General features: G+C 40.0%; 3 protein-coding genes across 3 annotated transcripts in view; all 3 read right to left on the minus strand.

The window, feature by feature from the left end:
- Nucleotides 1-395: 395 nt before the first annotated feature.
- Nucleotides 396-945, minus strand: HTD2 (hydroxyacyl-thioester dehydratase type 2). Its single transcript, XM_027468051.3, has one exon. The coding sequence runs from the start codon at nt 943-945 to the stop codon at nt 439-441; it is 507 nt and encodes a 168-aa protein (XP_027323852.1). The 3' UTR covers nt 396-438.
- RPP14 (ribonuclease P/MRP subunit p14) lies at nt 785-3170 on the minus strand. Its single transcript, XM_027468052.3, has 5 exons — nt 3012-3170; nt 2842-2926; nt 2304-2380; nt 1634-1712; nt 785-1030 (listed from the first exon to the last, which is right to left on the minus strand). The coding sequence occupies exons 1-5, from the start codon at nt 3107-3109 to the stop codon at nt 974-976; spliced, it is 396 nt and encodes a 131-aa protein (XP_027323853.3). The 5' UTR covers nt 3110-3170; the 3' UTR covers nt 785-973.
- A 1472-nt stretch (nt 3171-4642) lies between these two features.
- The window catches only part of PRKAR2A (protein kinase cAMP-dependent type II regulatory subunit alpha), a 56862-nt gene continuing 46480 nt past the window's right edge, over nt 4643-15024 (minus strand). Inside the window, exons 7-11 of the mRNA XM_027468049.3 lie at nt 14130-14231; nt 12294-12368; nt 9974-10039; nt 9155-9293; nt 4643-8578 (exon numbers count right to left, since the gene is read on the minus strand). Of these exons, the coding sequence (XP_027323850.2) occupies nt 8445-8578; nt 9155-9293; nt 9974-10039; nt 12294-12368; nt 14130-14231 (516 nt within the window). The 3' untranslated portion in view covers nt 4643-8444. The remainder of the gene's footprint in view (nt 8579-9154; nt 9294-9973; nt 10040-12293; nt 12369-14129; nt 14232-15024) is intronic.

Raw genomic sequence — 15024 nt, forward strand, 5'->3', positions numbered from 1 at the left:
TGTTTTGCTTGTTAAAAGCACAGAACTGTCCCTTCTTACCTGTGTTTGTTACCAATATAACTATTTTGTAAAATAGTTTTAATGTGTTTTAACTAGGTTAGTATGAAGCGCAGCCTTGGTGAAAGGAATAGCCTCAACATAAGATCCACCACTCTAGACCTTCCACTGTAGCATTGCAATGGCTTCTCTAAAAGTGCCACATCTGTAAGGCAGAAGTGCCTAGTTCCACTGGTTTCCGTGTGATATTACACAGAAAAATTAAAAGCTGTAAGTCTCTTCATGCAGTTACCACCAGGATTGAGTTTGTGTATAGTCTCTGGAAGATTCTGAAGGTTTTCTGTTGCAAATGTACTGGATTACGAGATGTCATGTAAACAGACAGTCAAAACCAAGCATGTATTTTTGCCTTTACTGTGAAGTAGCATAAGATCAACAGCTCTAACTTTCTGACACCATGACTTTCACCATCCCTTCCATAACAGTCTTTTCACTTTCTTTGACTTTACATGATACTGAGATGTGAGCAACAGAGCTTTTCAGTCGTTTAACTTCCGCTGCAGCTGTGACTTCTTCTCCAATATACAAAGGAGCTGGAAATCGGATCTCCTGAGAAAGAAATACACAACCTTGACCGGGCATTTTAGTACCCAGAACTGCAGAAATAAGTCCATTGATCAAAACTCCATGTACAATAGTTCTCCCAAACCTAGATTTCTTTGCAAAGTCTTCATCTAAATGCAGAGGGTTTGTGTCACCTGTTAAATCAGAAAAAGTAATGACATCGTTCTGTGTAAAAGCTTTAGTAAGTTCAGCTTTGTCTCCAACTTTTACATGTAAACTCTGAAGTAAGGAACATCCAAGCAGAGAGCTTGTAACTGCCAGCTTTGTCAAGGCTCTTTGTTGGAGATCCCCTCTAGAAATTCCACACCTGCAGAGCAGCAGCATCTTCTTACAATCAAACCAACAACTGCATTCAGTCCAAGACTAGTTCTCTACTGTTCCCAGATAACGCGAGAAGAAATGGAGATGTCTAGTTTGGGGGGAAAAAAAAAGCATTAAAAAAATCAAATGCACTCATAATTGAAAATACTGAACATTTCCCTTTTAATAAAAGATTTTAAAGTTAGAGCTATGACTAAACAGAATTTTGGTTAGTCATGGCTTCAGAGACTAAGAATTCTTGGAACTTGTTTTATTAAGCAGTATCCTCAGGAAAAGAAAAAAAAAAAGCTCTGGAGGTGCACATTTATGCACACATTTAAAAATGAAGTGAGTCAACATTAACTATTGAAAAGGGTAGAAATGGGGTAAGGAAGTAAAGGATTGGGCCAAGATGTAGGCGAAGAACAACATTTTCCAGAAACTATTTTTTCGCAGATATATTAATATCAATGTTTCTCATTGGAATGAAGCCATGAAGTGATGAGACAGCTGTTACTGTCAGATTTCACAAAATTCAGTGTAGGAAAACAATTGCTTAAACACAGGCCTATAGACCTGCACTGAAAAGCACTTCACTTCCAAACCAAAATGTTCTTGCAAGTAGGCCACCTGTCTATTAAGAGGCCACGTGCTCAACTAGCCAGGTGATCACACAGCAAGAGCTGACATTTGGGGAAGCCATCCAGCCTACCTGCAGCACTCGAAAGGCACACCTTCTGTTCTGGTAGAAGCCCAGCAACGTTAGAGCACTCCACAGCTTGACAAAGCCACTAAGTGAAAGTAATACAAACGATTTATTAATAAAATTTGTTCTTCTGTTTTCCTGCAACATAAACATCTTAAAGAAGAGTACATTATATAAAGAGTAATGAAACCTTAAAAGAGTTTAACAGCAGGTAATTCCATCAATGAGTGCTAGTAGCAACACTGTGCCATAAAGGGTTATTGTAATGACTGCAACATAGCAGATGCTTACTGTTACCTTGTCAAACTCACTTTACTGACCCTGTTTGTAAGTTCCTTCTGGGCCTTTAAGCACCTTTTTCCCCTAAATCACTCACAGCTGTCTTCATTTAAATCTGGCAACCATTCACATCTTTACCATAGAAAGATACCTAATGCCACTTATTTCAGTAGTGCTTAGTTCCTACCAGACCATTCTGTTTTAAAGCAGGAATCATACATGGATACATCTGGCTTTAGAGTCTTAGTGAATTTTAACTTATTTTCTGCATGCTCCATGCAGGTAGCTGCAAGTTAGCCTTAACTCTTCAGAGACCACTCGTAGACTGAGAGCTCTGCTTTTTTAGTGAAAAATATTTTCATGACTGTATCTAAAGTGCATACATACTGCACCTTACCTGCTAACAACTCTTAATATTGCAGAGAGGGTTTTCTCCTCATATGTTAAGACATCAACAGGCAAAGCTGCTCCAACCTATGTAAAGATAAGTTATTAAGTGCCATCCCATGCTCTTCCTGGGGTTTATAACCAAGACATTTCAGTGTCAGCACATGCCTTTGGGAAAGTTATGCTCAAATCCCACAAGAATTTCAGCTACACCACCCCTCGCTCCCTGCAGCACCGCTCTGACAGAAGCCAGGTGGGTTCCACAACACAGGTGCGGGCCCCAAACACCACCTGCCTTGTCTGAAGCCACCCAGCAACCACAAAAAGAGGATGGTTAGAGTACTCAGGACTCCCCCACCCACTTTGTGCCCTTCTCCTACTCCTCCTCACGCAGCCCCCCCAGACACAACCCTTCCCGTGCCGACTTCCAGGGCCGGGCAGGCCGGAGCTGTAGGGCAAAGGCACAACCCTAGAAGCACAGGGAGCAGGGGTAGGACCTTCCCCCAGCACCAGCCACCCCGTCCCGCCCCCTCCCGGTCCCCTCGCACCTCTCCGTGCAGCTCCTTCAGCGCCGCCACCACCAGCTGCTTCAGCTGCGCGGCGTTGGGCCGGGCCCCGCCGTCGGGCAGCTCCCTGCGGGGAAGCAGAGCAGAGGGCCGGTTAGAGGGGAGCGCAGGGGGGACGGGGAGGGACGGGAGGCGGGGAAGGGGCCACGCACAGGCGGACACGCAGGTAGTGGTGCCCCGCCGCGCTCCTCAGCACCCGCCGCTCGAAGGTGGCCGGCGGCGGCTCCGCTCTCGCCATGCGCCCCGTCATGGCGGCGCCCGCCCGCCCCTACGGCGGCCCCGCGGAGCCAACGCCGTCGCCATGGCGACGAGGCGGGCTGAGGCAACGGGGAGGCACAGAATCATGGTTTTGAAGTGTTTTCTAATTTTTATCTGATTCAACCGTATCCCTGATACCCACTAAAGCATGGCCTCCGTGCCGAAACGAGCGTCCCCGGAGCTGGGGAAGCAGGCGGTGGTAAACGCCTGAGACCTGCATAGATGCTTGTGGTTGATCTGAAAAACTGTGTGAAAATCAGCAGAAAGAGGGGAAGTTCCTTTACTCTGAAAAAAAAAAATGCCCAAGGCGAAGTAATGTCCTGAGCCTAAGAATTTCAGAGGTTCTTCCTTCTTTTAAATAAAATTCGTCCAAGAATTAACACTCAGCTGGCAGGGTAACACTGCAGTAACCTACACTGTACATAGGGTCTGCCACACAAGAAAGTATTTGTCTAAGCTAACTAGTCTGTGTAAAGGTACCTACTGCTGATGGGGCACAAATCGGGAGACAACACCTTTAGGTCAACTACAGCCTTGGGTGATTTGAAGGAGGTATTCATAAGAGAAGGCGATACATCTCACAATAGGCTGCCAAACAGCCTATTCTGTCTTCCAGACAGCTCTTTTGAATGCTTAATCAGTATCTTACCTGCTATAGCCTATAACCTGTAATAGCAGGCCTGTTCTAGTCAATATGGGACCATTCCTCCTCAATAAAATCTTCCATAGGACTGAAGATTCCCTGCACTCTTTCCCTCAGTCCTCCTTTCCTGAGGAAAAAATCCCAGTTCTTCTTTGTCCTTCTGTGAAACATGACATTTTCTACATCCTTGTTCATCATTGTGTTGCCTTCTAGCCGCTTCACATGTCAATATCTTCCTTTAGGGCCCAAACCTGAAGTTCCATATTGCGGCAGAGGCTTTCTCATGATGAACACCACAATCCACCTGGACTACACTCCCAGACTCATTTAAAAACTCCAGAAGAAATACTAAATGCTTAGAAATGAAGCTTAAGCAAAAGCGAATGTTGAATGTTAACAGATAATTTCACACAAACCAAAGCATTTTTTTTTTCAAATTATTAGTTTGGTTTAAAAAACAGCTTGCCACATAAAATTCAGTAGCTGTAAGTGCAGGACAGCAAGAGATCTCTAGTGTTCCTCCTAGGAACAGAGAACCAGTTAGCACAGCACTCAAATAATATTTCTACAATAATGTGGCAAACAGGTCAGAGCAGCCAGTTTTATTTGGAGCAATAATCTTGACAGTATTTTGTATTATTTTTTAAGATATTAGTAAAATTTTGTCATCGAAGAGCAAAAAGTGGTGGTCAGATAACGTACAAATCTGTTTTGGTTATTGCAATAGTGTGAGTGCTGTTCTCCATCAGTCTCTGATAACACAAGCACCAGAAACTCAGGCGCTCCAGGAAAATCCAGTTAGCTGCTGTAAAGCCTGCTCCTGCTGTAAGCGCTGTGGGGGGTTGTGTCAGCTGCAGTAAACAATAAAGAGCACACACAGGATTGTACCAGGAAGGCTGGACACAACATGTCAGTTTTTTATTAACCAAAAGTGAAGCTGAATCCAAGTGGTTTAACTTGTTAAAACCATATGCTCATACGTCAGATATTTTTCTTCCATGTTAACACTGTACTGCAAGAACCAAACTTTGCAGCTATTCATCCTTTGAGAATCAAATACTAAGTGTAAAATGAATTAAAATAAGGGTCCCTCAATGAATCAATTAAAAATATTTAACTCAAAAGAACAGACCAATTTTAAGAACTGTCCTATGAAATTCTCCCACGTGAAAGACTTTTAAAGCACTTGGAGCCTTGAGGTAGCAACTTTATGCAGAATTTAATTCCCCTTCTGCCCCACAGAGCAGAGGAAAATTAGTAATGCATTATTAGCTCCAGCCAGCTAAGCGGAGTTGAGTGTTCTCCCATGAGGTTAGTGACTTTCTTCCACCTTGAAATAGCAGTGTAGTGCTGCAGACAATCAGGAGAAAATCCACAAGGAAGGCCTCTTGAAATAAAATATATGGTTAGAAAGAAGTGAAAATAATCAGCAATAACTGTAACAACAAAAATTATCTGGAGTGAAAAAAAAACAGTGTTTGTATTTTGGCAAGACTAGTTTACAAATACAAGTCATGAACAAGCGTCCATTTTCAGCCAACAGAAAAGAAAGAATGGAAGTGACATTCAAAGGTTGTTTTTTTTTTCCCTCTGTGCAAAATTGCACAGTTTTGTTTTCTTGTCTAAAAGAGAGCATTTTTGCCCCACTTTTTTTTTTTTTTTTTACATTGTGAAACCTGTGCTGTGACATTAAGTAGAAATACCATATGCCAGGATATTCGACCACTGAAAGCTCCTCTCACTCACCTCACAACAATCACAAGCAGGAAATCAGAAATGAGACTTTTTCCTCCAAGTCTCAAAGACACTATCCTCTTTACCCACTTTGCTGCTGAGTTCTTTTATTAAAAACTAGATCCTTCTCCACTGTCAGAGAATCCACAGAAGATTTACTGAACACTGAGCAGTAACAACAAAAAAACCCGTGCTCATTCTCCCCAGCATTTGTGAGAACAGTCATAGAGAAAACGAATAAGCTTAGACAATAATGCAGTCAGAACTTCATGACCAGGCACCTCACTCCACTCCTTGGTCTTCGTATCACCCCTTGCATGTTTTCGGATTTAGCTCATTGCTGGTGCTGTTTGGCTATCCAGATACCTGGCTTTGTTGAGCATCTTACTAGAAGCTTCTATCACTACCTTCATGTTCCAAATTTGTCCAGAACATGTTGGTTAAACCAGATCAAACTAGTCATGCACATTGCAAACTAGAACAGTTTACATGGACCAGCCTTCTTAAAGGTCATTCTGCTTCAGGTGAAGGTCAGGTTGCCTCTCTATGCCACTGAACAATGTCACAGATCCTGGATGCAGGATGTTATTGCCCAGTATGCCTTTGCTTCAAGGAATCTAGAGAAAGATAAAACTTCAAAAGTTTCTTAAAATCCTCCCTTCCAGGCAGAATTACCTTACAAATCTAACACTGGTCTTGCTTGGGTGGTGTTGTTTTTTTTTTTGGTTAAACTTCAAAACAATTGCCAATGTTTGCATGTGCTGAGGTATTCAGTCCTGTCCTGCAGAGAACCAAAGAAGTAGAATCCATCTGTAAGGCAGCCCAACCTGCCAGGCTCCTCCAGACAAAGGAGAGGATATGACAGTCACAAGCTGGCTTTAGAGAGACTTCTGTCTTTGAGGCCAAAGTATCAGTGTAAGGGCCTGATGAGTGTTTTTTTCTTTTTTTCCTCTCTTTTTTATTCGTCTTAAAAAAAATAAAAATCTGTAATTAAAAGAATTATATTGTCTTTGGTGTAAAACCTCAGAAGCACAAACGAAGTACCTGCTGCTTCTTTGGCTGTAACTTATAAAAAAAAAAAAAAAGAAAAAAGAAATCCAGCCCAGGAAAGCAAGGGCAATTCACTGTTCTAAAATACATGCAGTTAGAACAGCCACTACACATTACAACCAGAACTTTAATATGGAAACACCTTGTTCAGTGGTGCCCATTACAAATCATTTGCATCATATAAAAATATGACTCCAATTACAGTTACTGGACAATAGCCAAACTTATCAAGTTTCCATCTTACGCATATTGCAGGAACTGGGATGTCCTCATCGATTTAGGGAAAAAATATTTATCACCCAGAAATCAACTTGCAGCTAAGTTGCAGCTAAGTATCTTGTGCCTTAGAGAAATGTCCACTGTCATAACTAGAAACAGGAATTCAACATTAGCATCCTTCTGCTCTTGCTCAGATGGCCATGAATAAAAAGAGAAGGTTCTGTTAGATGGACATCCACAATTAAAATACCATAATCCCCATAAAAACACTACTAAGTTTTTTGTGAGCTGCAGAATGCAAATTCAAAGGGTCACTAGATTTATTACCCACAAATTCAATGATTTACTATATATATTCCATTTCACACCGTAAAAATGTTCTTCTTATGGTTTGATTCTTATTTAGATAGTACTTTGATAAAATCTCAGCTGTATACCAATTAAGTTCATTAAAGCTGTAGAAATAGAATCTACCTAGAAAATGCTGCAAATTTAACAGGTATTTTAGATAATCATAATTAGCTTAGCTATCACCTAATCCAAAAGATCCCTCAGGTACACCAACCGCCTAGTTAGCAAAGACATTTGCTTTGCAAAGTCCAATGTTACCAACTTTTCAAAAGTTTTTAAAATCAACATGGCATTTGGAAGCCAAGTGGACTCAAAGTGTCCAATAAAGTTAGAATACCATGATTTTTATTTTTTTTTTCCCGGGGAGGAGCTCCTATAAATAAGTACAGAAGTAGCTTTCCTTTAAATTACATAACATTCACCTCCTTAAAAAGTTTTAAAACTGACCCAGACAACAGCACCCTGGCAAATCTAGCAGTATAAAGGATCTCCGTAAGCCGAAGGTGGCCATCTATTGTGATCTCACCACAATAAAATCCACCTGATGTCAGAAACGAGGAGCAAATTTGAGGAGATGACAACTATGACACCTTCCAGCCATTTGATCTGAACTCACTGCACACTTTTTGGGAAGCGTGGAGCAAAACAATTTTCTTTGCTGCTCAGAACACACTTGAAATTTAGTAATGCTTCATTTTCTGCATTTTGCTGCTAAGCAGACTCTCACCTGTGTCCCCAGCTCAGTTTACTTGGTTTAAAGAGCTATAGTACCTGCATCTTTCAGCAGGTAGAAGAAAACTTCAGTGCCACCTTATTAACCAGCTCCACTGATATTTTAACTTCAAACCCAGATGCTACAATTAAAAGCAAATTTGACATTGTGTAAGGAAAACAATATAAGAAGACAATAAGCCTACACAAGGCTTATATTCCACAGGTTGCCTCTGCAGAATAGGCAACCTCCCACCACAAGATCTGATTTGAAAATTTATCACAACGGGAATACCAGGAGGAAGGAGGCTTCTGTATCTTGTATACTTTGGATTTCATATCAGGCACTTGAACTGTTGAACAGATGCCATTCTGAACCAAGTAAGTGAACTCAGGGTTAGAATCATCTTTAATCTAGGTCTAATAATGAAGTATCAGCAGCAAAGTGGAGGCAGGGAGCGAGCAATCCATCTGTGCTGAGACTTGCTTATGGTTTTTAAAATGCCCAAGAAGACAGCAGCAGTAACTGTTCCGTAGTGTCCATTTTCCTTGTGAGTTGTGTTGCTGATAGGAGGCTTTTCTGTGTCTTGAACTAAGAAGGCATTGAGGTACCCTGTGCCTAATTTCCTGGATCCAACAGGTCCATGCTAGAGCCAAACATTGCCACCAGCTGCTCCTCATAATGCGTTATATTCCTCTTCATAATATTCATGCAGGGTCCAAGCAACCTCTCAAACGCTTGCACATCCATGACTGCAAAGAACAGAAGTGAAAAGAAGATTGTTTATCAAAAAGGACACCACAAAAAGTCTACTTTTTGATCTCAGAACACAGACCTTCAGTCTAATCCATTTGCTTCTGAGGCTCCAACAGAAGCCACACAAACAAATCCTATCTTTGATTTCTCTCTGTCCTGTTGCTTGGAGAAACAAGATTACCGAAATACACACCTGACCTATACACACCATGTAGGCACTAACAGATCACCTGGAAGCTGTGACAAACAGTCTCTGTATAAGAAGCTGATGCTGAAGTCTGGAGTCTTGGTGCAAGTTCCCCCTTTCAAAGGGCACAGACCATACAAGCAGGGAAAACAGAGCCTGCTGGGCAGTTATCCCCACCCACCTGAAACTAAAGGTCTGAGTGGAAGACAGTGGTGCTTCTCAAACCTCATAATGGAAACCCACTCCAGGCCAATGCTCTTAGCTTCTAGCATCTGACCACAAGGTACCAAAATACTGGCCAGGTTTCAGATAGCTGTTCTGTCAGGGGTAGTCCACAAAACAAAGACCAGAAGAGAGTAATTAGAATCATAGAACATCTGCTTACCTAAACATTTGACCTCCCCAACAGCATAGGCAGAGGCTGCCCTGGGTTTGTTGGTAACAAGTGCAAGCTCTCCAAAATACTGTCCTCGGCGACACCGAGCAATCTCTACTTCTTGGTTAGCTTCCTTACTCGTCATAGTCTGTAAAACAGTGCATTTTAATTATTCACAAGCAGTTCTGTCTTTCTACAAGGCTCAAGTTAATCCTGGATATCCTGGGGATGTGCAACTGCTCACTGGTTTAGAGCTTTTAAACCAGCAGTCCCCAAATCATTCTCTGTACTGGTAGAATACCCTGACAGAATGTTCAGTCACATGTTTGATAAGAAAAGTGTATGCTGGCCCACAAGTTTTGAGATTGGCAGGTACTCACAGTTACAGCTTTGGGAACTGCTATTACATTCACGTAATGCAGGTACAAAGTTTTATCATGCACGAGACTTTGCTCCCTAAGGACTGCTCCAAGCTGTACAGAGATTCATTCAAATGCCAATGACTATGTCATCACCGGAGATAAAATGCCCCAGCTTTGTTAGCTGTAGTTTGCTATAACCAAGCATTTCCACGCTTAAGGCCAGCGAGAGTACATTAGGTCAGTTTACAGAGGAGCAGATACAAGCAAAAGACCTTCCAACTTTAGAAAACTGACTTCTGGCCACTTCAGAAGAGAGATAAGGATTTATAACCTGCATCACGTAAGTGACAATGATAAATATCAGTAAAAAATCAATCTTAAAATAAGTTAGGTTTTTGCACACTGCTCACATTAATTGATCAAATCAGGGATTAATCTAAAGCTTGATCACCCAATTTGAACTTACCTTGCTTTTAATCATGATTTTTACTTCACCAGATTCTACAATGTAAAAGGAATCTGCTTTATCGCCCTGTGAAAAAAAGGTAAAACATTTTTTGTTTGTTTGTTTACTGTAAAAGTATATATAAAGTGATATTAAAGCACTCATTCTGAACTAGGCTTTGTGCAGAGATCTACTGGAATTGAGTAACACTCAAATTCTTAAAGCATTAAAAGATGACTGGTTATGCAAACATATCAGAGGAAATCACAGGGGAAGAAACTATTAGTACACATCTTTCAGTGACAGGGGAGGTAGAAAGGAAAGAAGCAAACAGGGTTGACAATACACAGCAAAATCACTAAAGTGCACACAAGTCTTTTGCTACTGATGAAAATAACCAGAAGTTAGTGAAACTAACTTGGGCCTAGAATTTTCAGAAGCAAATTTTGTAAAACATCAAGTCAGTGACCACATTTCTAGATGTCAGTAGGAAGAAGGATCCATTAAACTAAGTATGAGCTCAACCAATTCTAGCTAAAATAGTGGGATCAGCAGAATCCAGAATAGCTGTACTTGAGGAGCATTAACATAGAAAGGAAGAGGAGGACAGTTTACAGGAAACCACATCCACAATGCAAGCCATCTACATCAGGAATGACGCAACAGCCATAGAAAGGTTGTGAGAAAAATAAGGAATGAAGCACTTAATGGCATCCTGCCATTACATGAAAATAAGTCACACCAGGAAAGTGGGAGAACCTCCAAATTGGTAGTCATTTTATATCAAATTCTATAAGGATATGCTAAGGTGTTGCTGAATAACTGAGCATTAAGTAAAAAACTTTTGCTTTAGTCAAACTCAGCTGTTTCTATGAAAAAGTCCTATGACTATACCTAGACTTCAGTAAGGCCTCTGACACCCTCTCCAAAAAGATCCTCACAGAGAAGCTACTGAAATGTGTGCTGGATGAGAGAAAAGGGGTTCATGGTATTGGTACAACTGCTGTAATGGAAAAGCTAGCAGTCTTTCCTAGGCATAACATTTCATCATCTTTAGCAGTGTATCACCATCACCCCGAACAATCCAGACTATTAATCCTACTTGTATTTATTTTATTTTATTACCGGTAATTACATCCTTGTCCTTAATTCACTTATTACAAAGATTAAAACCAACTGCACAACTGGAGGCTGATTTATAAGCTTTGATTTTTCTGAGAGTCCAGTTTTCTCAGGTTCTTAAACAACAAGATTTTCAGCTTACAAAACTGAGCAGCTTTTTGGAGAGAAGTAATTTGGTTGTATTCAGTTATCAGCAAACTAATGTTTTCTACATTCAGTGTTATCTGACATTCGAGGTAATTAAGATCAACTATTCAAGACATTATCAAAGAGTCACTCTCCATTTATAAAACAAGACAATTTATGGTCATAAGCCTACTATTTCTGGTAGGCCAAGGACTTTCTTGCATTAACTCCTATTTGAACTAGAGCACTTTCTTAAAGTAAGTAAATATACAAAGCAATTTCCAGCGAAACTTGATGCAAAATTCTGGTGGTTCATTGGTAAAAATATCCCAAAAAGTTATTTCTGTCACATAGCTTCAGCTTGAATTTGTCCAGCTTCACGTTCCACCAATCTGGCCTTGATCTATTATAGCAAACAAAACATATCAACAACCAGAGACTGTCAGTTGAAGTCAGATTACAACATTGAAATACTCTTTTTAAGAGCATTAGGAAAAGAGTGGTTTAAGTAACTCTGACAGTTTCTTAGTACAGTTAACTCAGTTGAGTCCAACTAGTAAAATATTCCCAGTGAGTTCATTTAGTTTTATTCAAATCATGCTCCTGTTAATTTGTTTGATTTTGCTGTTTAGTCAGGCCTAGAAATCAGAGATGTTTTTACTATGTGCTTGTGCCTCCTTGTTTAATCTGGTCACAGATGCCTATAAAAGGTATAGCTGGGAATGGAAAATAGCTTTCATGGAAAATTACATAGACAGGCTTACTTTCGCTTAAGGCACACTCCTCTGGAAACCTTGCAAAGATCATTTATGAAAAACAAGTGGACACAAGGAGAAAAAACAGAAGCTAAAGTAATAGAGTAAATACGTAGTGAAAGACTCAGTGGTCCTTCCCCAGATATTCAAAAACTGGTTAAACAAAGTGGAGGTTAAGGTTTAAGGCAAAATCTGGTATGGCCCACCTGAAGTTTGTTTAAAGAAAAAATAAGTGATGCCAAGTTGATTTAATTAACATGATTCTATAAGTAAGTTCCACATAGTAAAAAAAAAGAAGAGATGAGAGAATGATAAATGGGAATTTAGACTCCAAGTACCTGAGCAATGATACGTTCCCCATCTTGATACACTTTCTCTCCTATAACATCCACAATTTTCATTCGCTCTGATGCCTAGAATGAAGAGGAAAATTAAGTACAATTATCTGTCTGCTACAGTACACCTCTACTAAACTTTGTAACTCAGAATTGAAGAGGCATTCACTAGACACACACACACACACAGAGGACCTGGATACTGAAAAATGCAGCCCCCACAATGACTTTGTTAAATTGCGCAACAGTTTTCAAGACTACCATAATCAACAGGCAAATAAAATTTTCTAGTGTCCCATCTGTGTGCTTTTCTTATCCCCTAAATTTAAAATACCAGATTTGGCAGTTTTAGAACAACAACAACCAAAATACGTCCTGTGAGATTCAGATGAAATTTGACAAAAGCACTTAGAAAATGTCACAAATTTCTTAAGAATAAGCTTCCTTTATAAATACCAGCAGCACAAATTCAAATATTTTAATCACCATACACTTGAATAATTTATTTATCTATTTTCAGTCCCAAAATTCACTCCTAGATTAGTGAGAGGAAGCGGTGATCTGAAGATGACACTGGGTCTAAATTGTGAGCAGGCATTGCAACAGGATGCCCAGCAGCAAGGTCAGGAGGTACTAATCTGACATGCAGTGAAACATGCCTAAGCCTTCACAAACAGGAAGGGAGAAAGGACAGTTAAATTTATCTCCAGTGTTTCCTGCTTCTCATCCAGCATACCACAAAACATCATTATTTGCACATTTTCAGTGTGAAAATGTATTCAGAAAGGAAGAAAATCTTAAACAGTTAAAAATGAATACCTTAACAGATGATTCAGTTTTAATCCATTCATTTCACAAATGCACTTCAATCTAACCCATGTTTGAGAAACTGTTAATTCTGATCCACACATGATTCAACTGCAGTGTGTCATGCAAAAAGCCATCCAGTGCTAATGAGTTACTTTTCTATATCCTTAAATATTCATGAGTCATTTTGCTCAAAAGTCACATTGATTGAACTAGTTTAAGCCAGCCATCGAAGAAGATGTTATGCAATTCACCCCTTCCATAGCTATCAGCATATGTCCAAACTAATATATATTAGAAGTTGCTGTTCACACCTATCATTTTGTAATTTTCTCTTAAGAAGATTAAAAGATGTTCTGAAATACAAAATATCAATGCTAACAACGAAATCTAAGTTGTGGTATAAGGCAAAGGCAGAAGCATACCAATGTTCAAAGCAGTTTGGTATGGCTACAAAACCCTTCTGAAAACACAGGATGAACACAGCTTAGAAGTGACTACACATCATTCCTAAAATCATGTATCATACACATCAACGTAACACGTGTCAGCTCTGCCTGGTCATTTTGTTCCCAGGCAGCAGTGCTTTCTTTAGCCTGTTCTTAGTTTAACTCCTGAATATGGGTTAAGGTTTAAGGCAAGATCTGGTGTGGCCCACAGCTATGAAATTAAAACCATTCACAGTCAACAACGGCCAAATTTTTCAGTGATTGTACCATTACTTCAGTATCACACCCTCAAACAGAACCGAAGTTGTGAGTCCCAGTTTTCACTTTAATGCACGTTCTCTGTTTTATATTTGGCTTTAAATCTTTATACATATTAAGATAAAAATTGTCTACTGTGAACAGAGGATATGAAAAAAAATATTGCACAACTTCAAAAACATAAAGTCAGTTGTACAGAAAATGGGACATTAAAGCGGTTCTTAAAAATTTGTAAGCAAAACTGACACAGATTTCTGATATAGCAGAAACACTGACTGCAACGATAATGCTAGTGCAAGAATCTGATATCTCCGAGAGTCTTTACCTCCAAGGATTTAAGAAGGGGCACTGATTCAATAAATAACTCATATGTCTTCCTCTTCTTTGCATTGTTTTTCAATATAATTCTTTTGAATGTCACTCGATCCTGCAAGAAACAGCACAAATTATTGCTCTCAACTAAAATGCTTATTGATTAAAGAACTAACAAACATTAACTAAACAGTGTAAGAAACATTGGATATGAGAGTCAGGCTATTAAATTGGCACCATATCCTTCGCAATGGTGATCCTAACAGCTCTTGTGGAAGTATTTACTATAATAACAAACTGAAAGACAGGGAGCTCTCAGACAAACTTGGTTCTTCTCAGATAAGACTTAAGAATTCCCCTTTTAGTCTATCTTGTACTGTTTTTCAGAGTTGAGTTCGGTTTCTTTTTTGATTGATTTTTATATCTTTTGTGCTTCCACAAAGAATAAAGAAATTATTCTCTTCTTGCTGAAGCCATTGGAAATCGGAATTTGCAACACTTATTTGGTAAAGCAACTACAAGATTAAGTCTGAACTGGATTCTTCTGTCCTTGGTTCAGATTTAGATCAGCACAAATAGTATCAAACAGCAACAGGCTTGATTTCCTCCTCCACCTTTAAGGATCCAAGAGGCAGCTTTTTGCAGAACTGGCTACTTCTGAACTTCTATCTGTCCACATGTACCATAAGCACCTTCTTGATGCAAAAATGCTTTGGTTTGCTTTTGAAGACTAAATACTGGGCAAGATTTCCAGCCTGCTGCTCCACCACCTGCCCTGCTGACTCTCTTTTTTCAGGCAGCAGTTAGTGCTGTACCAGCTCCACGGCCAGTGGGCGGCAGTACGTGACTGAGTGAAGGCAAGCTCACCCAGCTAACTACATCTGTCTGAGTACCTGCAGTGGCAGACA

This window comes from Anas platyrhynchos, chromosome 13 (genome assembly GCF_047663525.1).
Source record: "Anas platyrhynchos isolate ZD024472 breed Pekin duck chromosome 13, IASCAAS_PekinDuck_T2T, whole genome shotgun sequence".
Classification (NCBI taxonomy): domain Eukaryota; kingdom Metazoa; phylum Chordata; class Aves; order Anseriformes; family Anatidae; genus Anas; species Anas platyrhynchos.

Coding starts and splice junctions, on each gene's coding strand:
- HTD2 (XM_027468051.3), bottom strand. CDS start 945: ATGCTGCTGCTCTGCAGGTGTGGAATTTCTAGAGGGGATCTCCAACAA.
- RPP14 (XM_027468052.3), bottom strand. CDS start 3,109: ATGACGGGGCGCATGGCGAGAGCGGAGCCGCCGCCGGCCACCTTCGAG. Junction 1,713..2,303: donor ATATTAAGAGTTGTTAGCAG/GTAAGGTGCAGT, acceptor ACTTTCACTTAG/TGGCTTTGTCAAGCTGTGGA. Junction 1,031..1,633: donor GTGCCTTTCGAGTGCTGCAG/GTAGGCTGGATG, acceptor CCCCCAAACTAG/ACATCTCCATTTCTTCTCGC.